Here is a 24,411-nt window from a genome sequence, read left to right as displayed (position 1 = left end):
TTCAGGATGACAAAATCATTCACGCAATAAAGAAAATTATTTAAACTTGTAAACTCCAAATTTATCATGGCATGAGTTATTTGCTAGAGTAAAAGGTCTACTATTTCAAGGGTAGTTTGCAAGATTTTATTATTGCACAATCTTACTACTTTGGAAGTAAATATCAGATTTACTTTTTCAGGAGTAAATATCGGATTTACTATTCTAGAAGTAAACTTCAAGGTTCTATTATTTCAGGGGTAAATTTAAGATAAATTTCAGATTTACTACTCCGGGAGTAAATTTTAGAATAATTCATTCTACTCCTTCTGAATGCGATTTTCACATTTAAGTGTGCATTCATATACCTTACTAAATATCACATTCACCTCAAGGAATGGATCTGTAATTGTAATATTTGTCAAAAATTCTCATTTCTTGAGAATAAAATATGATTAATAATTTATCAAAAGTTTTCTTTCTTCGAGAATGAAATATAATTATTACAACGTGCCTTAAGTATATCAAACTATGATACCTTAGGACTTCTGTCAATATTTTGCTATTTCAGGAGCAAATCGAGGTGTACATATAGCTGTAAAAAATTTTCTCTATCATATCTTTAATTTCAGATTTACTTCTTCAGGGGTAAATTTATGATTTTCTACTTTAGGAATATTCATATATTCTTCAAGATGAAAATATAAACAAAGTAAACATTATAGTATTAGTAGCACATAACGTATTACACAACCTTTATTTATTTACAAGATTAGTGAGATACTATTAACAGAAATATAAACTAATACAACTAAATAGGAAAATAAAACAATCAGACTCTTTCATATTCATCATCTACAGGATGATTAACATATCCTTCGGAATTGTAAAGAAATCTGAGACATCTAAATTCATGGGCTCAACATTATCTTCATAGAGGAAGTTTGCTTCAACATCATTATCTGGTTTCTTAAGAGATGCCTGATAAAGTTTCACCATATGCTTTGGCGTACGACAGTACGCGACCAGGGCCTCTTTCCTCCGCATCGATAACATTCACTTTCAGAGTTCGTCCTTGACGCTCTGCTTTAGGAGCTTCACCCTTCTTTTTGCACTGATGATGCTGAGGGTTATTGTTTATTGCAAGGCGATCACCCTGATTAAGATATCTTCAATGGCCACGGCCTCGACCACGACCACGACCACGAATGGGGTCAGAAATTCTTTCGTATCTGGTTGAGTGAAAATTTGCAGCATTCACTTCAGGGAATGGAGCAGTACCAGCAGGTTGACTTTCATGATTTCTCATTAAAAGATCAATATGTTGTTCAGTAACAAGAAGATGAGAAATTAATTCAGAATATCTTTTAAATTTCATTTCTTGGTACTACTGCTGCAGGAGCATACTCAAAGCGAGAAAAGTAGAGAATGTTTTTTCTAACATGTCGTGATCCGTGATATCTTCCCCGCATAAATTAAACTGCAATTTAATTATAAACATCGCAGAATTATAATCAGTTATATTTTTAAAATCTTGCAACCTCAAATGAGTTCATTCATAACGAGCTTGTGAAAAGATGATCATCTTCAAGTGGTTGTATCTTTCTTTTAAGTTGTTCCACAATATAAGAGGATCTTTAATTGTGAGGTATTCCATTTTTAAACCTTCGTCAAGATAATGACGAAGAAATATCATGATCTTGGCCTCGTCTTGATTTGTTGCCTTATTATCGTATTTTATGGTGTTTGTCAAATCCATTGCATTTAAATATATTTCGACATCTAGTGCTCAGGACATATAAGTTTTGCCCGATATATCTAGGATACTAAATTCGTATTTGGAAATATTAGACATTATTTAAGAAAATAAATACTAACTTTTAAATATCATTGAAATTTTTTTTACAGAAATTCATATTAATAACATGTTATAAATTTATAAGTAATCAATAATATAATGAAGTGGAGTACTACTTGGCAAGAAGCCAAAGCAAAGGAAGCCATATGGCATCCCATATTTCTTAACAACAAGCCTACTATACAACAATTAGAAACATAAAGATAATTTTTTGTTTGGGTAAACACATAACAATAATTAACTAAACCATATAATGTTGGAATTAAGTTTTTTTTTTTTTAAAAAAAAAAACATTGATAGCTGTGATTTGATCATCTAAATTTTCAACTTAGTGAGAATTCGATTTTTGATATTATAGTTCCCTCTCTATTTTTAAAGGCAGGGGATGAATTCTTTCAAATGAAAAATTATACTAGTACTATTTTTATACAATTAAAAAGATTTTTTAATATATATTTAAGACGCCTTCAATAAGTTTATATTAATTGTATATTTACTTCTAAATTCCATCGATAAATATTTTAGAATTTACTTTTAAATTCCGTCAATAAAAATTTTGATTCTGCCAAATGAAGAGAAGTAAAAACTCAAACACCTTCCTAATATTCTCAAATATTCATAAATTCTCTTCATTTTATTCACTAAAATCAAGAAAATCTTGTTTTCCCCCCTGTGCAGATCCAGAGGCTTAGTTAATTTTTATTGCTTATTGTTTGGCTTCTTGATCTTTATCAATTTATTTTCACCAGTTTATGAAAAAAAATAAAAGCTTCAAATTTTTTACTTTCTGAAGTTCATTTCACTGTAAAACAAAGAAGTACAAAGAAAAAAAAGGCAGAAAGTTTATTTTATTGGTTAATTTTAGTGCTTATCAAGTTGCTTTTTCGTTAATTTTAGTGCTTATTGATCTTTGCCATCTTTGTTTTTTTTTTCCCCCATTTTATTGAAAAATTTGAACTTTTTTTTACTTTTTGAAGTTCATTTTAGTGTAAACAAGAAAGAACATTAGAAAATAGAGGTAGAAAGTTGAATTTTTTGGTTAATTTTAATGCTTATTGGTTTGCTTTTACTAGCTTTTGTTTTTTCCCATTTTCTTGAAAAATCTGAACTTTTTTACTTTAAAGTTCATTTCACTGTAAAAGAAAGAATTACAGAAGAAAATAGAGGTAGAAAGTTGATTTTTTGGTTAATTTAGTTCTTATTATTTTGATTATTGATCTTTACCAGCATTTGTTTTTCCCCCATTTTCTTGAAAAGTCTGGACTTTTTAGCTTTCTGAAGTTCATTTCACTGTAATAGAAAGTAGTACAGAAAAAGAAAGAAAGCCAGAAAGTTGATTTTCTTAGTTTTCAAGAATGTTAGAATCTGCATAAATTAGCTGCGTTATGTGAAGATTTCAATGTTGGGCTTAAGTGAACATTCAGGTTTTTCAGTTCTTGGGTGTTGGTGGAACACTAGTTTCTGGTACCCCATATTGGGGTCTGACTAAATCCAGATTCACGTCGAAAAGTCTCACATTAGGGGTAAAGCACTAAAGCGCTCCCTAATGAAGGGGGACTCCATATCGAGGGCTTGAAAACGAGACGTCTAGTGGAGCACTAGTTAAGTAGGGGGACTCCATATCGAGGGCTTGAACGCGAGACCTCTGGTGGAGCACTAGTTAAGTAGGGGGGACTCCATATTGAGGGCTTGAACACGAGACCTCTAGTGAAGCACTAGTTAAGTATAGGCTGAGTTAAAGTGGGAATGAAGAAGTATATATTAACTAGAAAAGTGGGAAGGAAGAAGTGGGCTGGATACCTTCTTATTATTGGTCTTGCATTGGTCTTGTTGGTTCGATACAGCAGTGTAGAAAAATCATACAGTATTGTAGAAAAGTCGGGCAGCAGTGAGGGAGAGTCTCCGCAAAAGCAATCAGCTTATGGGTTTTTCAATGATCATCCAGACATTAATGAAGGTCCAAAAGATGTTAAATTAAAACCAGTAGAGCTAGTTACGTTTAAGGAAAAACCGCGTCTTATTGATGTCGAAGGGCTTAATGATCTATACTGCTTGAGTAATTTTTCAAGGGAAGAGTCTAAGGCATTGCTAGCATGGAGCAAAATGAGATTGTTGTTGTCTAGATCAGATGGTTTGAATGGAACTGCTGAAGGAGTTAAGGAGGCTGCTATAGCGTGGAAAGATTTGGTTTCGTTTATTGAGAAAAGTAAGGCCTCTCAAGTTGAGACGGAAAATGACGACTGTCCTTATTCTGTAACTGCATTCAATACCGCGACATTGAGGGATGGGAGCAATCTCAGGATCCCTTGTGGCTTAGTTGAGGATTCATCTATTACTGTGATCGGTATACCTGATGCAAAACAAGAAAGTTTTCAAATTGAGCTTGTAGGTTCAAAACTTCCAGAGGAAACAAACCGTCCTATAGTTTTGAATTATAATGTAATTTTGCCCGGGGAGAACTTGACAAAGGATCCCCTCATCACTCAAAATACATGGACTAATGATTCTGGATGGGGTAAGGTGGAAAAATGCCCTGATCATGGCTCTACCGACATGATAAAAGGTAAATTATTCAAAAAAGAATTACTTGACATTTTGTGATCTTCTGATTTGTGTTCATTCAGGGAAGAAACTATTACACGTGATCTTGGATATCTTTGTAGAGATAGTCTTCTATCTAAAATGTCGATCTTACTTGCTAGTTGCTAAACCGCTTGTTTACTTAGAGAGGGATTCGTTCTGTCTTCTGAGTAGATTGCAACCCTTTTCTGAAAATTATCTGATAGTACTAGAACTTCACTATAAGGATTTGTGACCAGCTTCAGTTGAAGCAAGATAGGTATAGATTGGGTTCGCCCACGTGGCACGATGATGATGGTTCTCATTTAGTGAATTATGCCACAAATTTCAAGTCTTCGAAAGTTTGTTATTATGAATTCAACCATTCAATGAATCGTCAATGTAACATTTGCTTGAAAAGGAATCGTTCCTGTTTTGCTCTTTGATAAGTCATATCATCATTTGCATATTGGAGAAAGTTGTATGCTCCTTCTAACCTAGTAATCTGACATAGTCTCCTACATATATCAGTTGATGGACTAGTCAAATGCAACGCCAAAATTTTCCGAAATTATATACAAGAAACGGCAAATACGACCAATCCTAGCGATCCGAAGTCCACAAATGTGTCAAATTCTAGTGCCTATGGTGCTGCCAATTACCCTTTTCTTGAGGGTAATCCGTTTACTGCAACACTATGGGCTGGTATAGAGGGGTTCCATATGACGGTCAATGGAAGACATGAGACTTCTTTTGCATATAGAGAGGTTAGTGTTGATAGATTCAGCGAGATCACTTAGCTTTATTATCTTTTGGAACTGTTGCGTGAATTTTATGGATAACTCCTTTTATAGTACTGTGTTTCTACAAATGCAGAAACTTGAACCTTGGTTGGTTAGTGGAGTCAATGTGATAGGTGGTGTGGACACCATATCGATCTTAGCGAAAGGATTACCTGTTTCCAATGATTTGGACTTGGGTTATGACGTTGAGCACCTCAAAGCTCCACCAACTCGTAAAAAGAGGCTTGTCATGTTAATTGGAGTTTTCTCTACTGGAAACAATTTTGAGAGACGTATGGCACTGAGGAAATCATGGATGCAATATGAAGCTGTGCGGTCAGGAGAAGTAGCTGTCCGATTTTTTATTGGTCTTGTAAGTGCGGCAGTCAACTGGAAGTAGTTATTGTAGTAACTAATTTCATTTTCTCCATCTATTTCAAGTACGATATCTCAGTTGTATGATATTGTTGTTTAGCTTTGTTGCTAAATTACATTGTCTAATGTTTTTCGTTGCTCTATTAGGAATTGATCATTACTTATATGTCCTTTCGAAAACAAATGCAGGATAAAAATAGGCAGGTCAATTTCGAGCTATGGAAGGAAGCACAAGCCTATGGAGATATCCAATTATTACCTTTTGTTGATTACTACAGCTTGCTAGCTTTGAAGACCATAGCGATTTGTATTATGGGTGTAAGGACTTTCAAGTATTTATGAGTAAAAATTTGAATTTATTCGTTATTTAATTAAAAAAGGGCAGCCCGGTGCACTAAGCTACCGCTATGCGCGGTGTCCGGGGAAGGGCCCCACCACAAATTTGAGTCTTCTTTTATTTATAATTGCTAAAGGATTGTATTACATACACTCCCAGAAAAGCTTTATAAAGTCTTACTACACCAATTGAAGTGAGGCTAGCGCTAGTAGTGGTTGAGCATCTCCTCCATCAACTGATAGGTTGAAGGTTCGAGTCACGCTGGACGGTAAGTGGGCACATCATTGATCCTCCCGTTGGGGTGAGGTGAAAATTTTTTTTACTTCACAATTCATTTTGGAGAATATTTAGTGTATGAAGGCTTTTTGGCTACATATAAAGGTTGTTGGTTTGTATATAAGAATATTCCTTGCTATATCCTTAAACTAGTGAATGTTGGGCTGCTAAAGTCCAACATATCCACAAGATAAGTGTCGCATAGATGCAGATGCAAAGACATTTATGCAGTCATACCAGATCAGATAAGATTAGAAATGACCACATTCGCCAAGAGGTGCAAGTAGCACACATTGGGGATAAAATGCGAGATGACTGCTTGAGATGGTTTGAACATGTTCTGCGTCTATATACAGATGCACCGGTCCATAGGTGTGAAACTATGGTAAGTGAAGGTGTTAAAAGTGGACATGATAAGCCTAAAATTACAAGGAAGGAAGTGATCTCAAAAGACCTACAATTGCTTGGTATCAACACAGACTTAGCTAAAGATAGGATACAATGGAAGAAAAAGATCCGTATAGGTGATAGCTACTAGTTGACGATAGGTTTAGACTCATATGGAACTTTTATTATTAGTAGTATTATTTAGATATATTTTTGACGAATATTTGGCTAAAACGCTGGTTTGATTAAATTGCAGGTTAAAATCCTACCTGCCAAATACGTTATGAAGACTGATGATGATGCTTTTGTACGGATCGATGAAGTTCTATCTAGCCTCAAGGGAAAGGATCCTAATGGTATATTATATGGCGGAATATCTTTCGACTCTGCACCCCACAGGGATAAAGACAACAAGTGGTATATCAGTCCCGAGGTATTTATTTCTAAACTCGTGTCTTTCATATTAGCATTATACAATCTCTTTAATCACAATTTCCTTCTGCAGGAATATCCTCCTTCCTCCTATCCCCCATGGGCACACGGACCAGGTTATATTATTTCTCGAGATATAGCTAAGTTCATTGTTCAGGGCCATCAAGAACGGGAACTGATGGTAATACTCAAGTCTTATTGTTGCGATACAGAATTCAACTTTCTTTTCGACCTGATCTTTCTGCCTTCTTATCATGAATTACTACTAAGAAGATAGTTTCAAGGAGTAAATGAATAGTTGAACTGTTTATTTCGATCTTATGTGACTTAACAGAAAATGCCAGGGGTCTATCGGAAACAGCCTCTCTACTTCTTCGGAGGTAGCGGTATGGACTGCGTAATTTTACCCTCCCCAGACCCCACTGTATGGAAATACACTGGGCTTGTTGTTGTTGTTGTTGTGACTTAACAGAAAATGGTACAGATAATCAACTTACTAAAAGAATCTAATCCGTATCATCAATAGGAAGAAGCAAAACACAAGAAGTATGTTTGAGTCTCAAACAAGTTGGGTTCGTCTATATTAATCCCCACTTCTTCATTTAAGTACATTTTATATCATCATCAGACTAAATAGAATGAAGCAAAATACTGCATTAGAAAAAAAGCACCATTTTGCTTTCTAGAGTTCCTCCGTTGTTTGTTTTAAATGTTTTTGAAGCAAACACACTAGGAACTACTACTACAACAACAAGAAGAACAACATACCCAGTTTATCCCACAAAGTGGGGTCGGGGGAAAGGGAGGGTATTGCCCCTATATCATAGGTACTGAGACTGATTCCAGTAGACCCTTGGCTGAAGGGAAAAGTAGTCCAAAGCAGTCCAGAAGAAGTAATAGAAGTACAAGAAATAGCAGATAGTAACACAACAACAGTAACTACAAAAAAAATAATATAATAGTTGAAGTATTTGACGACAACAACATACCCAGTGTATTCCACAAAGTGGGGTCAGGTCTGGGGAGGGTAAAGTGTACGCAGTCTATACCACTACCTCGATGAAGTAGAGAGGCTGTTTCCAATAGACCCCCGGCTCAGGACATATACAGTATAATAGACAGAAAATACAAAAGCACACAACAAGATGGGATAACACACTGCTAGATACTAATGGAAATAAGACACCCACAAGGTACTACTATAAACTATCTATCCAAAATCATAGACATCACCGAAATACCATGAACAAGAAACTCCGGGCGCAGATACAAACAAAGCACTCTTCCCTACTAGAACGGCGGAACTCCTACCCACTAATCCTCTACAATAATAATAGAAATGGAAGGACCAGAAACTACAAGAGCAATTCTACAACTACTTGTGTGGACTGATAACAAGATATAATTGCACCGACAAACTTGGAACTATCTAGTATAGAAGAACTATGAATGTAATATTATTTGATGCTATATAAAATAGTATCCTTTGAACCAAAAAGAAAGGAGGAGACGAAGCACGCGAGACAAATTTCTGAAGTCAAGAATCCACTCAAAATGCTAACTTGTTTGCTATTTTTGTTGATAATGTCCTCTTTTTTGTTTGTTTTTGTATCTTTTGTCAGCTTTTTAAACTTGAGGATGTTGCTGTGGGCATTTGGGTTGAGGAATTCAGGAGGAAGGGTGACAAAGTACAGTATGTTGACAATGAGAGATTTTACAATGCCGGTTGTGAATCAGGCTATATTCTTGCACATTATCAGAATCCGAGGATGGTACTATGTCTGTGGGAGAAATTGCAGAAAGAGCACGAACCAAACTGCTGCGAGTGATCGTGCTGCAATCCTGAACTTTGCAAATTGACTAGTGAGTATAATTTTTTTGCAGATTCAACTGTTTCAAATATGATTATGTTTGTTCATTGGCGGTACTATATTGTTATTCATGTAATCAATGTACCATCTTATGTTGGTTATACTAACGAGTTTAAGTTCTATATACCGTGTAAGAGATGTTTATACGTATGATAAATGTTGGTCGGTAACCTGATAAAAATCGTAAGCGAACTTGCTATCATATTTTAAAATACAATGACAGTGTATTAGATCTTCACAGTTCATATTGACAACAAAGAATTTTTCCACTATCAGTGTATTTTAAATGGTTGTTAGGTTATGAAATTACCTCCCAAGGTAGGGGTAAGGTCTGCGTTCGTACTACTCTCTCGAGACCTCACTTATGGGATTACACTGGGTATGTTGTTGTTGTTGTTGTTTAGGTTATCAAATTAGGATTATCATAGACAGTTGCATACTTTTGCATTTCATTTTAACCTTGTGATGTTAAAAAAATTACAATGCAATTTTAGTGCAGCAAGCTCTTTTGGATATGGGAGTTCTAATTGACCAATACTTCGCTCCATACAACATAGCCGGTCGGACAGTAGAACACATCCAAAAGCTGAAGGTGGCGGAGATGAGGATGTTACGATGGATGTGTGGACTTAACAAGAGAGATAGGGTTAGAAATAAGATTATTTGGGAGAAGGTGGGAATGGCTTCCGTGTAGGACAAGATGTGGGAAGTGAGTTTATGATGGTTCGGGCATGTAATGAGGAGGTGCTTGGATGCTCCAGTACGGAGGTGTGAGAGGATTGGCTATGGATGGTTTTAGGCGGGGTAGAGGTAGACCGAAGAAATATTGGAGGGAGGTGATTAGGCATGATATGGAGCAGTTACAGCTTACGAGGACATGACGTTTGATAGGAAGGTGTGGAGGACGCGGATCAGGGTAGAGGGTTAGCGGGTAGGAGTTCGTCCGTAACAGTAGGGAACAATGCCTGTGTCTGGAGTTTCTTGTTTGTGTGTTTCGGTGATCTCTACGATTTCGAATAGATAGTTTATAGTATTATCTTGTGGTTGTCTTGTTTCCTTTATTAGCTAGCAGTGTGTTACCTTATTTTGTTGTGTGTTTTTATATTTTTTGTTTGTTAAACTGTTATCTGTCCTGAGTCGGAGGTCCATTGGAAACAAACAACCTTGCTACTTCATGTGGACTTGCGTACACATTACCCTCTCCAGACTCCACTTTGTGGGAATACACTGGGTACGTTGTTGTCGTTGTTAGCTCTCCCTGTCCAAAAAGAAACTGATGGCGTTGAACTGTTTGCATCTTTTTTTAAGTGCTTGGTCCTACACTCCTACTAGAGGTAGTGTTGAGTTTTGATTGATCAAATGGTGATGGTTGACACACAACATTTCTGACTTTTTGTTTCAACGAGTACTGCTTCAATGTGCCTTGCAGGTTATACCACTTACATGGTGGGCCAAAAAAAATGTCAAGTGGTATTTAGCGGTAGAGAACTAGAAATAGCATTCACTGTTCACTTTTTGGTTATGTCTTTGAAATGTTTCACTATGTGGTGGGTCAAAGAAAATATCTAGTGGTAATTAATGGTAGAAATAGCATTCACTAGTCACTTTTTAGCTATGTCTTAGATAAATAATCGCGGTAATTTTTGGAAAAATGCTTATTAATTTGTTACCTATTTTAGCTTAAGAAATTGAACTATTTTTCATTTGGTTGGATTTTATATATATATATATATATATATATATATATATATATATATATATATATAGTTATGAGCTGGTAAGTTTAAAATTTTTCTTTTATTACCACCTTCTTGTAATCTAACGGGTTCTTCTATTGTTCAACTTGAGTGTCTGGATTTATTCTAAATACTTTATATCTTGATAAATTTCCTGTTGTTACTGGTACTCTTTGCAATATTTCCCCATGGATCTTTCACAAAACAAATCAATAAAATATTTATTATTAACATTTTCTTAAAAATTAATCCGAAACATATTTTTCAAAAGCTTTTTGTAAAAGTTACATTTTCTTTTCGAAAATCAAACTCAGACATTAATTGAAACCTCTCTATTTTTAATCAGAGATTTTAAGTTCTAGCTAAGTTCTAGCTTTAGGTATAGAAAAAAATTTTATTGGGAGTATTTCTCTCAAAATAGATTTTACAATGCGCGAATTTTGATTAGTCAAATATTACTAAATACAAAATGAGAAATTAAAAAATAAATAAATTAAAGACTTAGGCAGACCAAGGCAAAACTATCTATGCAATGTAAGGAATAAATCTTCCTTATATATGTTTGGATTAGTCAAAAGATTTGTTATAATTGTTCTTTACGTGTAATTAATTAATTTCATGTAGTAGTTATCTTGTGGGAAATAGTTCCACTTTTTATGTCTTGTACCTACCAATTTTATGATAGTTGTGCTAAGTCTTGGACTTGATTGTGCCTTTTTAGACTAATGTTAATAAGAAATGCGTTCATTAAACTAAAAATCTATTGAAGACAATCTAAAGGGCAGTCTAGTAAATTAAAACTTTCGCTATGTGCAGGGTTGGGGAAAGGATGACTTTTCGGCTACGTCTTTGTTCTACTGTGTTGTGGGCCATGGAAAATGTCTAGTGGTATGTAACGGTAGAAAATTAGAAATAGCGTCTACTGATCACTTTGCGGCTACGTCTTTGTTCTACTATGTGGTGAGCCGAAGTAAATGTCTAGTGGTATTTAGCAGTCGAAAACTAGAAATAGTGTCCACTGATCACTTTTCAGCTACGTCTTTGTTCTACTATGTGGTGAGGCAAAGAAATGTCTAGTGGTATTTAGCGGTAGAAAACTAGAAATAGCGTCCACTGGTCACTTTTTGGCTATGTCTTTGTTCTACAATGTGGTGAGCCAAAGAAAATGTCTAGTGATATTTAACGGTAGAAAACTAGAAATAGTGTCCACTAATCATTTTCGGCTACGTCTTTGTTCTACTATGTGTTGCGCCAATTTAAATCAGGGCAAACAACATAAATCTTGATAGTTTGGAGCTTAATTATAGAAAATCTCGATTTGGGTTTGTCAAGATATATAATTAGCTCTCGATACATTCAACGAAGATACATTTTTTTCTTTTGTAAAGATACATAATTAGCTTTCGATACATTTTTTTTTTTCAATTTTGGGTCTATCGAGATACATAATACATACAATGAAGACACATTTCTTCCTTTGTAATTAGTTTTCAATATATTTTTTTTCAATTTTGGATCTGTCGAGATACATATACATTCAATGGAGATACATTTTTTCCTTTGTAAAGATACATCATTAGCTCTCGATATATATATTCAATTTATGGGTCTGTCGAGATACATAATTAACTCACGATACACTCACGATACATCCAACAGCGATATATTGAGATTTTGTAATTACTTTGTTAGGATGGAGATTTGTCTAATATGATAAGTTAAGATGTATGTTTATATTATTTTTTAATTAAAAAATTAATGATGCTTCAATACAGAAACCAAATATCGAATGGAACAAAGAAAAATTAGAACACTAGACAGACAAAGACAAACTATCTATACAACGTAAGGAATAAATCTTCCTTATATATGTTTGTATTAGTCAAAAGATTCGTTATAATTGTTCTTTACGTGTAATTAATTAATTAATTTCATGTTGTTTTTTTGTTCTTATTTCATTGAAAACAAAGTTTATTGAGTTCTGATATATATACACTTTTATCTTTTACGATTCCGCTTATAAAATTACAGTATGGTTATGATTGTTGTTAGTGTTATCGCTATTATTTTATCTTTTTTGGTTTCCCAAAAAAACTATAGCTGACAGCCGTGAGACTAATCTTCCTCCGTTCCTTTGTCAGCGTACTAGCGGTAGAGAACTGGCCACAAAGTTTGCTCCATTTGTCAAAGGCGGGGATCGAACTCTCGATTTCTTGTTTAAGGGACATGATGATGAATCACCATGCCAACTCTAGTGGTTGTGTTATCGCTATTATTATTTCCTCTTAAAGTATGCATGTCTCATAAGAAAAAACAAAAAACAAAATGGCTACGTACCCTCGTAGTAGAATCAGGATTTTTATATAAAAAATAGGAAAAAAAACTTGTAAGAATATGTTACGTGTCATTCAAATCAATACATACAAAACCAAAAGAAAATTATTATCATCCTATTTGAACAGTATAATTTTCGACCATAGGTTGTACAAGTGAATGCCCCTTGATAAGTTGCTTCTAGTTTTCGTTTTCCTCTTTTCTTTTTCTTTATATACAAAATTTTAATTTAATGAAAACTAATATTATTACACCTTATAAACAACATAAATCTCGATGGTTTGAAGCTTCATTACAAATTTCAATATTTTATATAATTATTAAAATTTTTGATTTTGAGTATGTTGAGATATATAATTAATTCACAATAATGAAGATATATTTTTTTCTTTGTAAAGATACATAATTAGTTTTTAATATATTTTTTCGACTTTATCTATCGAAATACATAATACGTTTAATGAGGATATATTTTTGTCTTTGTAAAGATATATAATTATCTTTTGATATAGTCTTTTTTTTCAATTTTGAGTGTGTTAAAGATACATAATTAACTCTTAATACATTAAAAAAATATATAATTAGTCAAAAATTTTATAATTATTTTATAAGGATAGAAATTTGTATAAATATAGTAAGTTGAGTAATATGTTTATATATTCAAGTCAGCGTAGACTTAACTTGAAAATAATAAATATTTTTGCCAATTTGTGCAACCAATGAATAAATATTATTAACGTGTTTAATGACGTATTAATTTGGATTGGAGAAGGTTGACAATGAGGTGTGCACTGGTCGGTTTGGTTCGATTTTATATATTATCGGTTTATCGATTTTTGGTTTTTAAATATGCTAAATTAATAACCAAACCAATAAGATATTTTTTATCGGTTTATCAATTTTTAGTCCTTAACGGTTCAGTTTTCGGTTTAACTGATAAGAAAATACTCATAAAATAGAAATAGTAGTAACTAACATAAAAAAAAAAAATTGAATCTTAGCTACAATCAAAAATCTTACATAATATGTTTTAATTTACAAGAATCTTCAAGTTTGAACTAAATGTTGTTAGGAGAAATTACGAGTTTGTATAATTGAAATAACAGGTTTGTTAATTGATAGAAATTAAAGAGAAATATATAATAAGTCATATATATTATATTCTTATTGGGTTATTGATTTACCCAATAACCCAATAAGAAAAAATTGAACCGAACTAATAAACCCAATAATTTTTTTTTATTAAACTATTAACCCAATAACATAATAAATTAATAACATTTTTATCGATTTAATTAATCGGTCGGTTCAATTTTACACACCTAATTGACATATATATATTTGAAGAACTATCTAGAAAGGAATGGATACTTCTTGGCCCTAGCCATTATTTGAGTAGAAGAAATTGATTTGTTCTTAGTGATTATTGGATAGACATGCAAAATTGTCACTAAGTTCGAGTTGTAAAAATAACATTTTATATAAATGCAATGTAAATTTGATATAATAGATCGTAATATTTTGATCATTTTCCCTTTTTAAAATTATAGCGAGAGTTTAATGCACCACACTGTTCTTTTATTGGATAGGCAAAGCCACCTTGCCATAGCCGATGGGTCGCTTCCTTTGTCATTGATGGAAGCTCTTGGCAAGAAGGCCTTAGGATAAGTTGCTAAAACAAACAGAATAGGAGATGATCGATTCGTTTTGATAATTTCACAAAAAGATTGTTCAGAGTAGGTAGAGAGATTTTTTTCTGCTCTTCAAAATGCAAGAAATACGGGTGAGATACAGGGGCGAATCTGTGATAGCGAGTGTGGGCTTTTGGAAATTTACATCTGCTACAGAAGGCTTATAATTCCATGAGAAAAATTGTTAAAACATATAAATATTAACAGATGGGAACCCATAAATAAATCAAGAAATGGCTCAGTGGTAGAAAAGAAACCCCTTAGCAACGTGTCTCTTGGGTAATTGAATGTAGATTCAATTTCCTGTTTTGAAATTCTAAATTCGCCTCTAGCAAGTTAAAGCTCAACAATTTGAAAATACAATAGCAATCTTAAAAAAAAAAAGTTTCATACTTTTATGCTCCATACAAGTGTTGTCACAGCCTACCTCTAATTATGATTATAAACAATACTTAATTTAGGTCATCGCATGAAGTTGAAAAAGAAAAGCATGCCACATGACTCACTCATGTCAAATGCAGAGCGAGTCAAATATTTTATCTATTTTTATTTAATCTATTTTCAACGCTTTTTATATATAATTTGATCCGCCAATTTGTCTACGATGTGAGCGTTATTAATTTGGGAATTAATAGTATTGTTGTAATTTTAACGTGTGATATGTTTGACCTTGAGGATAAGTAGAAAATACGTCAATTGTTTGAAATTCCATAATGACTTACATCATCCTTACCATTGCCCAAATAGGTGGCAACAAAACATCATAGTAAAATTTTTATCTGATCAAATTAAATGAAATAATTATAGTTAATTGAATAATTTAATGAAGTGACAATACATGTATTAACTAATTATAATTAAGTGATAAAATTTTGGCATCGAAATATTTTTTGGTCTATCTTTACTTGTTAGTATACTCAAAATAGATGTACAATAATACTTATCTAGTTTGAAAAATTAATTGATGTCACTTTTTGTCCATTTTAACTAAGTAAAAAACATTAATGATTTCTATCAATTTTACCTTCTTTTAAACAAAAATTTTATTTACAAAATCAAGATTTTATTAAAGAGCTAGTACCTTCTTTTTCAGGTATTTATTAAAGACAAGTTAGTAAAACACTTTTTATTTTTTTAAGAATGAATAAAAGGACAGTCTGGTGCACTAAAGCTATCGCTATGCGCGGTGTTCGGAGAAGGGCCCTGCCACAAGGGTGTATGGCCTTACCTTACATTTCTGCAAGAGGTTGTTTTCAAGGCTTGAACCCGTGACCTCCTGATCATATGACAACAACTTTACCAGTTACTCCAAGGCTCTACTTCAAAGAGTGTGTCCAAGCTAAAAAAGTCATTTATTTAGAAAATGGATGAAATATGTAGTAAAATTATTTCTATTGTTTATTAGTTTTAATGTGTGTGTCAAGTTAATATTCCTTGTGTTCCCAAATAAGTATTCCTTTTCTTTTTGAGTCAATTCATCGTATTGTCACTCAACTTAAGAAAGTATCCCACTAAAGTCATTTATCTTTTTTTTTTTTGTTCCAATAATGTCATTCAAGTTTGTATATTTTCCTTACAAATTAATAATTGCTAAAATAGTTTTTATTCTTAAAAAAAATAAAAAAATCCCTTAAGTTAATTTTTGAATTGAAATGATCCATGTTCTTTAATAATATGAAATAGTAAAAGCTTTTAACTATAAAAAATAGTGTGTAAAATTTTAATTTAACTTCTAGTTGTAATATTAAAATAATGTAGTCCATCAAAAATGTTAGTGATACTTAGAAGTTCGACTATAAAATGATAAAATAATATTTTATATTTATTTATTTTATAATTAATTTTTATTTTTTTGATAAAATAGTTCAAATTTAGTTCTTTGTTTCTTCTAAAAATAATTGTCAGAAAATTCACAATTCATATAAAGGACGATGAATTCCTTCAACCTCCCGGCTCTTTAGCTAGTAGAAAAACAATCATATATAAATATTTTAAGGAATTTCTATAATAAATTCAAATATTGATGAAGGATATCATGATAATATCATAAATCAATCAACATTAAATAAAATTAGAAAAAAATCATATTAACATTGTGTAATTTTAAAATGTTAAAATTTTTAGACATTATTTTTGTCAATCCAGTTACATTATTTGGAAAAAAAACTATATTACCTCTTCAACTTGACTTTAAAAACTAAATACACCTTTCAATTTTTTATTTTTTTTTCGCTTTTTAATATTATGATATGTCTTTTTAAATTCATTACTCTCTCCGTTCCATTTTAGTTGGTCGTTTTACTAAAAATAAATAACTCATATTAGTTAATTACTTACTAGATCAAAATAGAATTGATTAATTTCTTCATGATACCCCTACAATTCATAGTATACATTAAAATGTGAATAATTCTAATTTCAATATTCATTTCTATGCCCATATCATTAATATTGTCAAAGGGTGAAATAGTAAAATTTTCATGCAATTTATAATTTCTTAATTATCGTGTAAAATGAAATTTGCCCAACTAAAAAGGGATAGAGGGAGTATGTAATAAAGTAAAAATTTGAAATATAGTTGGAGGCCTATTAATATTTCATATAAAAGAATAAAAACTATTTAAATTTACCTTAAGGGACTATATTGCTCATTTTTCTTATAACGAATAAGGACTATTTTAGCAATTGTTAGTTAGTAAGGAAAATGTACAAAGTTGAATGACATTATTGGAACAAAAAAAATAAGTGACTTTAGTAGGATATTTTTCAAAGTTGATTGGCAATATAAGGAATTGACTCTTTCTTTTTTAATTTTATTCCTAAATAAGTGTTTATTTAAGCCTTCAAGAATAAATTGATAATTTATTTAGGGGTACGTTTGTAAAGTTACCTTTTATTTTCTAGAAGTTAGTAATTTGTTAAAGGGTGTGTCCAACAAAATGAGAATTTATTTAAGAATGGAGAAAGTACTATTCTCTCAGTTCGTTTTTACTTGTCATTTTTTGACATGATACTCGTTAAATAATTATTGATATGACTATTTTATTATGCTACCCCTATTAATTAAAGTTCAGAGAAATATGTCTTGAAAATGATTTGGTGAATAAATAATTAATAATACAGATAAAATAAAAAAAAATATTTTATTTTTTTAATATGTCAAAAGTGATATATAAAAATAAAAATTTAAGAAAAATAACTATAAATAAAATAAACGAGAAAAATATTTCACAAGTAAAGATCAACGACTTAAATATATCATAATTTATTAGTTTAACATAAACATAAATGTGAACAAATTTTTATCACACTAACATTGCCATTCTTGTATTCTTTCCTATTGGATTAGGTATCTAAACGAAGAATAAAATACTTTTAGAGACTTCTGTATGAACATATTAATTAGCATGAATAATTCATTATCCTAATTAAGATTCTTCCTTGCAGAATGCCTCTTAATTGGATCTTTGAAAAAAAAAATGAAATTAAATAGATATATTTTCTTTTTCAAATTTTTACTCTTAAAAAGTCAGTCCAAGGTTTCGTGTATAATAGGAAAACACGTAGATGGCCTAATTAGCAAAGGCTGCCTAGATGAACTTTTTGTTTATATTGCTCTTTTCGTCTCAAAACACTTTATTTTTCTTATTAAAAATATTTATTTTGAAAGTTTAAGATGATGTAATATTTTTTCTGCTTTACATTAGTGTTAATAATTATCTTTTTTTTTTTTTTTTTTGCATATTTTAGCACCTTAAATACGACATATGAATTGAGTAAATATTCAATAAATAAAGATCATAAGTAAGATAAAAATAAGATTAAAATAAAATCAACTACTCCTTCTAACCAATGTTTTTTTTATTTTTGAGAAATTTATTAAAAAAAAAAATATGTCAAGTATTTTGAGATAAATGAAGTAAGCACATACAATTATATAATTCGATCACAAGTCTAGATAGTGACAAAATCAGAATTTTATTAAAATTATTTAAAATATTAAAAATAAATACGTAAAAAGTTTAAATAAGGTCCAATATTTATTATACAAACACAAAAATAACTTTAATATTTTATAAATAATGTAATTTCGTGTAAAGAGGTTCAAATACTCCTTATTCCTATCTAATTCCGCTCCTAATATGAAATATCAATAAAATTCTTTGTTTCTTAATTTGAAATCTCTCAAAATGGTATTATACATACCCTTTTTCTTTTAATAATAAATAATTTTTCTTTTATGAATTTTACCCAACATAAATTCAAATTAATTAGAGTTCCAAATAAGTAGTCCTACAATTTTGTAAGACAAAAGAAAATTTTCTATTTTATCATTATCATTAATTATTTATTCTCTAAACTATTTAAAAGGCATAATACTTTAATACATCAATTAATATGAATAGTATGGTAAAGTAATATCAATAATTATTTTCCTAATGAACGCATCAAGTTAAAATGAGCCGAATAAAAGTGAACGAAGAAAATATTATAGTACATAAATTTTCTTTTTAATAGTGAATAATTTACCTTTGATGAATTTTATTGGACATAAATTTAAATTAATAAATTACTTTTTATATTCGCATTTACTTATCTCATTTTAGTTTAGCATATTTATTAATAAAAAATAATAATTGATATGCTGACTTTACTATGTTATCTCTATTAATTAATATTTAAAGATAAATATTAAAATAATTTTAAAAATAAGTACAATTAATATCAAAATAAAACATGAAGAAATTTATTATTATATTCTTAATATCTTAATAAAGAGATCATGTAATCCGAGTAAGAATCGACATTGCCTTTTTCGCATCACGCGTTCCAACCACACGTACCTTTTTAATCTAACGACTATAAATAATCGCGACTTTCCCAATAGCCGCCCAATTAATATCTCTATATAAATAAAATCCTTCAACTAAAAAACCCTCCTTAACAATTCAACAATTAATTAAAACTCTCCTTAATATTATTCTTAATCAAAAATCAATCCATAAAATCACTACAAATTATTGTTGAGTTTTTGTTACTGAATTTTTGATGATTGTGAAGAATTCTTCAACAAAGATGGTGGTTGTTGATGCGGAGATTTTGTGTCAGCCGAAAGTTTCTGTTGACTATATCGGTGTTTCTACGGCGGCGGCGAAGGTTGTCGGTGATGAGGATTTGGAGTTTTTTGATGTTTCTGCTACTACTACTGTTCCAAAATCTCGTGAATTTCGCGCTGCTGATTTGGTTTCTGCTGATATTTCTCGTACTGAATTGGTAAGGTTTCAGATTTCTCGTTTTTTAGGGTAAATTTTTGAGTTAGTTTGTGTAATTTGGTAGTATTTTGAAGAATTTACTTAGTTTTGGCTGCTGATTCGGTTTCTCCTTTTTTTGGTAATTTTTGGAGTTTGTTTGCGTGATTTGGTAGTATTTTGAAGAGTTTACTTAGTTTTGCGCCGTTGATTAGGTTTTCCGACTTGGTAAAGTATCAGATTTCTCTTTTTTTGGTAATTTTTTTAGTTAGTTTGCGTGATTTGGTAGTATTTTGAAGAATTTACCTAATTTTGCAATGCTGATTAGGTTTCCGACTTGGTAAAGTATCAGATTTCTCGTTTTTTTGGTATTTTTTTGAGTTAGTTTGCGTGATTTGGTAGTAATTTGAAGAATCTTGCATAGTTTTGCGCTGCTGATTTGGTTTCCGATTCAGTAAAGTTTCAGATTTCTCATGTTTTGGTAATTTTTTGAGTTAGTTTGCGTGATTTGGTAGTATTTTCAAGAATTTACCTAATTTTTGCTCTGCTAGCATGTGGTTGTTCGTTGCTTTTTGTGTATGTATTTGTTTGTTGTGAAAAAGTGGATCTGCATGGTAGATGCCGAGATTTTGAGTGTAGAATAGTGTTTTCGTTGAGTATATCCGAGTTTCTATGGCAGCGCCGGTGGTTGCAGAGGAAAATTTGGAGTTTTTTGATGTTTCGACTACTGCTGCTACTTTTCGGACTGCTGATTCAGTTTCCGTATTGGAAAAGTTTCACTGTTGATTTTCCGTTCTTGTTATTCTGCTCTTTTTGGTAATAATTTGAGTTATTTTGCAGCAATTTGAAAAATTTACCTAATTTTGCTCGGGTGGAATTCGAATAGCATATTGTTTTTATTTGCTTTTCTATGTGCTTTTTGTTTGTTGTGAAAAATTGGATCTGCGTAGAGGAACCGTGGGGGAGCCGCCGACTCCAACTACTGTTTTGATGTAGTAGTAGATGCCGAGATTTTGTTTCTTGCCTAAATTTTCAGTTGTGTACATCAGCGTTTGGTTGTCTTTTCTGCTACTACTACGCCTTCTTCTCTTCCAAAATCCTGTGAATTTTCCTCTGCTTATTCGGTTTCCAATTTGGTGAAGTTTCAGATTTGATTTCCTTATTTTGTTCTTCTTTTTTGGGTGACTGTTTTGAGTTAAATTTGTGGTGATTTGGTTTATGTATGCGTATTTTGAAGAATTTACCTATTTTTTGACCTGTTGGGATTCGGAGATGATTAGTGTTGGATTTTCTGTAGCAACTTTTTTTTCTTTGCTTTTTTTCTGTGTATTCTACTTCTCCGGAGGTAGTGGTATGGACTACGTACATCTTACCCTCCCCAGACCCCACTGTGTGGGAATACACTGGTTTTTTTTCTGTGTATTCGCTTTGGATCTGTGTAGAGGTTCTGATGTGGTATTATTTAGTTTTCGGAATTTAAGGAGTTTGTTTGATGGATAATTATTGCTATGAAAAGGGTTAACAAGACTCAATTCTGCTATTCTGAGTTGTTTTTTATTCTGGAATTGAGTTGAGGGTCGTCTTGGAAACTGTCTCTCTACCTCCATGAGGTTGGAGTAAGGGCTGAGTACACTCTACCCTACCCACACCCTACTTGGGGGGTTACACAGCGTATGTTGTTGTATTTGTTATGGATCTGTTCTGATATTTAGGGTTCAGAGTTGATAAAGGTTCATCTGATAGATATTATTGGTATGGGAAGGGGTTAAGAAGCTCAATTTTGCTATTTTGAGTTGTTTTCAGTAGTGGAATTGCTGGTATAAAAATTTTGCTGGAAGTGTGTAGCAGGTCCAAGTTGAAAGAAAGTGTGTTGTGCTAAGTTTAGGGTCCGTATAAGAATAGTGTAACTACGATAAATTCTAGGGGGGCTCGTATGTCTGACTGAACTAGTTCGGGATTGCGCTGTAGTTGAGTGATTTTTCTATTTGCTGAAGGAATGGATTTTCACTTTTGAACTCTTATTGGTTTCTCCATGTGATAAACGATGTTTTTGTTGGTTACTTTCGATTTTGTTGAGCTATTTGACTATATTATCTCATTTCTTATGTGAGTTACTGCAGTTATATGATTGCAGACACTATTATCTCACTTCTTTTATGGGCAGCGGCTATATGATTGAATATGTTTTAGAGTTTTTGTTATGCTTGTTGATACTGTTATCTGATTGTGTGACTGAAATGCAGTGTAACCGTGTTCTGACCTTCTATATTTTTGCAATTATTTAGGGTGTGAGATGCTCAACTAGTACTCAGACGACTATAATTGATTCAGCTAGAAGCAGAAATGTTATTCCAGCTATTCGTTCGGGTAGCTATACTGATATTGGACCTCGTAGATCCAATGAAGATGAACATATTCGTGTTGATGATCTTTCAGATCAGTTGGGTTCTCTATACAATTGGCCTCTTCCAGGTGCCTTCTATGCTGTGTTTGATGGTCATGGAGGTTCTGATGCAGCTGCTTATGTCAGGACTAACGCAATGAGATTTTTCTTTGAAGATGCTAATTTGCCACAAACATCTGTTGTTGATCAAGCATTCTTGGAAGAATTGGAAAGCTCTCACTTCAGAGCCTTTTTAATTGCTGATCAGGCCTTAGCTGATGAATGTAATGTTGATGCCTATTGCGGGACAACAGCAATAACTGCTCTGGTTTTGGGAAGACATCTGGTGGTTGCTAATGCCGGTGACTGTCGTGCTGTCCTTTGTAGGAAAGGTGTTGCAGTCCAGTTGTCTCAAGATCACAGGCCAACTTGTCTGATGGAACGACAAAGAGTTGAGAAGTTGGGCGGTATTATTGAATATGGTTGCTTAAATGGTGATCTTGCAATTACTCGAGCCCTTGGAGATTGGTATATGAAGCTTCCATTTGGGTCTGCATCTCCTCTTACTGCAGAGCCAGAAGTTAAGCAGATGTTGTTGACCGAGGATGATGAGTTCATGATACTTGGTTGCGATGGCATCTGGGATGTGATGTCAAATCAAGAAGCAGTGAATATCGTTCGTGGTGAGCTTAGGGTGCACAATGACCCTCAGCAGTCTGCCAGAGAACTTGTGAATCAAGCTTTATTTAAAGACACAGATGACAATCTCACTGCAATCGTTGTATGCTTTACGTCTCCTGATCACCGCACTCCAGTTCCATCCCAGAGGCCAAGATTCAGGTGTTGTAGTTTGTCTGAAGACGCGAGGAAGAAGCTGCAAAGTTTGTTAGGAAGCAATTGAGTGTAAACTAGCATTTGATGACCATATTAGTATTTTTTTGCTACAATATGTAAAGAAGAATCATTTGTTATTTCTGATTTCACGTCTGTTTGAGGCTGCTTCAGGGTAGTGAGAAAAAGCAGCCAGCAGTTTTGTAAGGCTAAACATTTTAGTATATGTACTGTCAATTCTTTTTAATGGAAGGATAACTTAATGGTGTGATATTTGAGTAATTTCAGGAAAAAATTCTTCTTGTTTTAACTTGGATTGTTAGACTAATCTAATATGCTACCAAAGAGTTATTGTGCTTGTGTTAGAATACTTCAAAAGTGTACTACCACCACTTCAATAGGTCAATATCGTGGCAACATAAACCTAAGTGGTCATATTAGATTCTTGAAAACTATCACAAGTACGGTCAGTCTATAATTGTGGTTCAGCAGAGTCTAAAAATGGGTGATTCGCGTAGGCAACTGTCTCATTTAGAAAACAATAACCAAAACAACTCCGTTTGGCTGGTCAATTTCAGAGATTTTACCGATCGGCAAACTGGAGATGGACAATCAATGAAACTCACAAAATCAATTAAATCTTTCAAAAATATACTATTTTGAAGTATCTGACACTAATATAATGATAGTTTTAAAGAGTTGGGGGTTTAAACTATTGTCTTATTTGTCAAATTTAAGTGGCTTTAGGTTGTGCTACTTGTTATTTAAAAACAATTTATGAGTGGCTTTCAACGTAAGAAGAGTGGGCTACCTCATCTAGATTGGGAGGTTCCTAATCTATTTTTGGCCAAAGAATGAAGGTTAAATAGGACTATTGGAGGTAGGGTTTGTGAGGACATAATTTTCTGTGGCAAAGGATTTTTTTTTTTTGGGTAAACATTTTTTATTGTTACTGTATGATTGCAAAATGCTAAATATCTCAATCATTTCTTATCCATTTACCTTTGGTGTTTTCCTTCAAAAAATAATTTCATTTCTATTTAGTAAATTAGTTTACTAATTAATAAATTGGTGTTGGGTTCGAAATCGAGAGGGCGTCATGCGGAAGCTATTAGTTGCAAATTATTGTGGTGATAATTCAGATGACACAAAAAACATACTAAAAATATATTATTGAATATGATTTGACCAATTGACCTACATATTTAAAACTAAATCAAAATAAACTTAAAATCTATAGGGAGAAAATCTCCCCCTAAACGAGATTCTTTAAACGACTACATTGTGGATGCTTATGATATGAGAAAAGGGGTCTTCTATTTATAGATGCC

The 24,411-nt window shown here is 32.4% G+C and overlaps 2 protein-coding genes across 3 annotated transcripts; both read left to right on the top strand.

Annotated features, from left to right (window-relative positions):
- Positions 1–2,350: 2,350 nt before the first annotated feature.
- LOC107871225 (hydroxyproline O-galactosyltransferase GALT3) lies at positions 2,351–13,069 on the top strand. Of its 2 annotated transcripts, none has more exons than XM_047412702.1 (8): positions 2,351–4,400; positions 4,928–5,163; positions 5,273–5,551; positions 5,743–5,871; positions 6,810–6,986; positions 7,059–7,166; positions 8,608–8,848; positions 12,734–13,069. In XM_047412702.1, exons 1-7 carry the CDS (start codon positions 3,584–3,586, stop codon positions 8,812–8,814), a joined length of 1,953 nt encoding a protein of 650 aa, XP_047268658.1. In that variant the 5' UTR covers positions 2,351–3,583; the 3' UTR covers positions 8,815–8,848; positions 12,734–13,069. The 2 variants fall into 2 exon arrangements, with proteins under 2 accessions (XP_047268658.1, XP_047268659.1); XM_047412703.1 differs by lacking the exon at positions 12,734–13,069 and adding an exon at positions 11,409–11,931 and having other exon boundaries at positions 2,384–4,400.
- A 6,331-nt stretch (positions 13,070–19,400) lies between these two features.
- On the top strand, positions 19,401–23,351 carry LOC107871224 (probable protein phosphatase 2C 49). Its single transcript, XM_016718085.2, has 2 exons — positions 19,401–19,891; positions 22,152–23,351. The coding sequence occupies exons 1-2, from the start codon at positions 19,667–19,669 to the stop codon at positions 23,148–23,150; spliced, it is 1,224 nt and encodes a 407-aa protein (XP_016573571.1). The 5' UTR covers positions 19,401–19,666; the 3' UTR covers positions 23,151–23,351.
- The last annotated feature ends 1,060 nt before the right edge of the window (positions 23,352–24,411 follow it).

The sequence above is a fragment of the Capsicum annuum genome, chromosome 5 (assembly GCF_002878395.1).
Source record: "Capsicum annuum cultivar UCD-10X-F1 chromosome 5, UCD10Xv1.1, whole genome shotgun sequence".
In the NCBI taxonomy this organism is placed as follows: domain Eukaryota; kingdom Viridiplantae; phylum Streptophyta; class Magnoliopsida; order Solanales; family Solanaceae; genus Capsicum; species Capsicum annuum.
The sequence above is the reverse complement of the archived record's forward strand: the minus strand, read 5'-3'. Positions and strand labels throughout refer to the sequence as shown.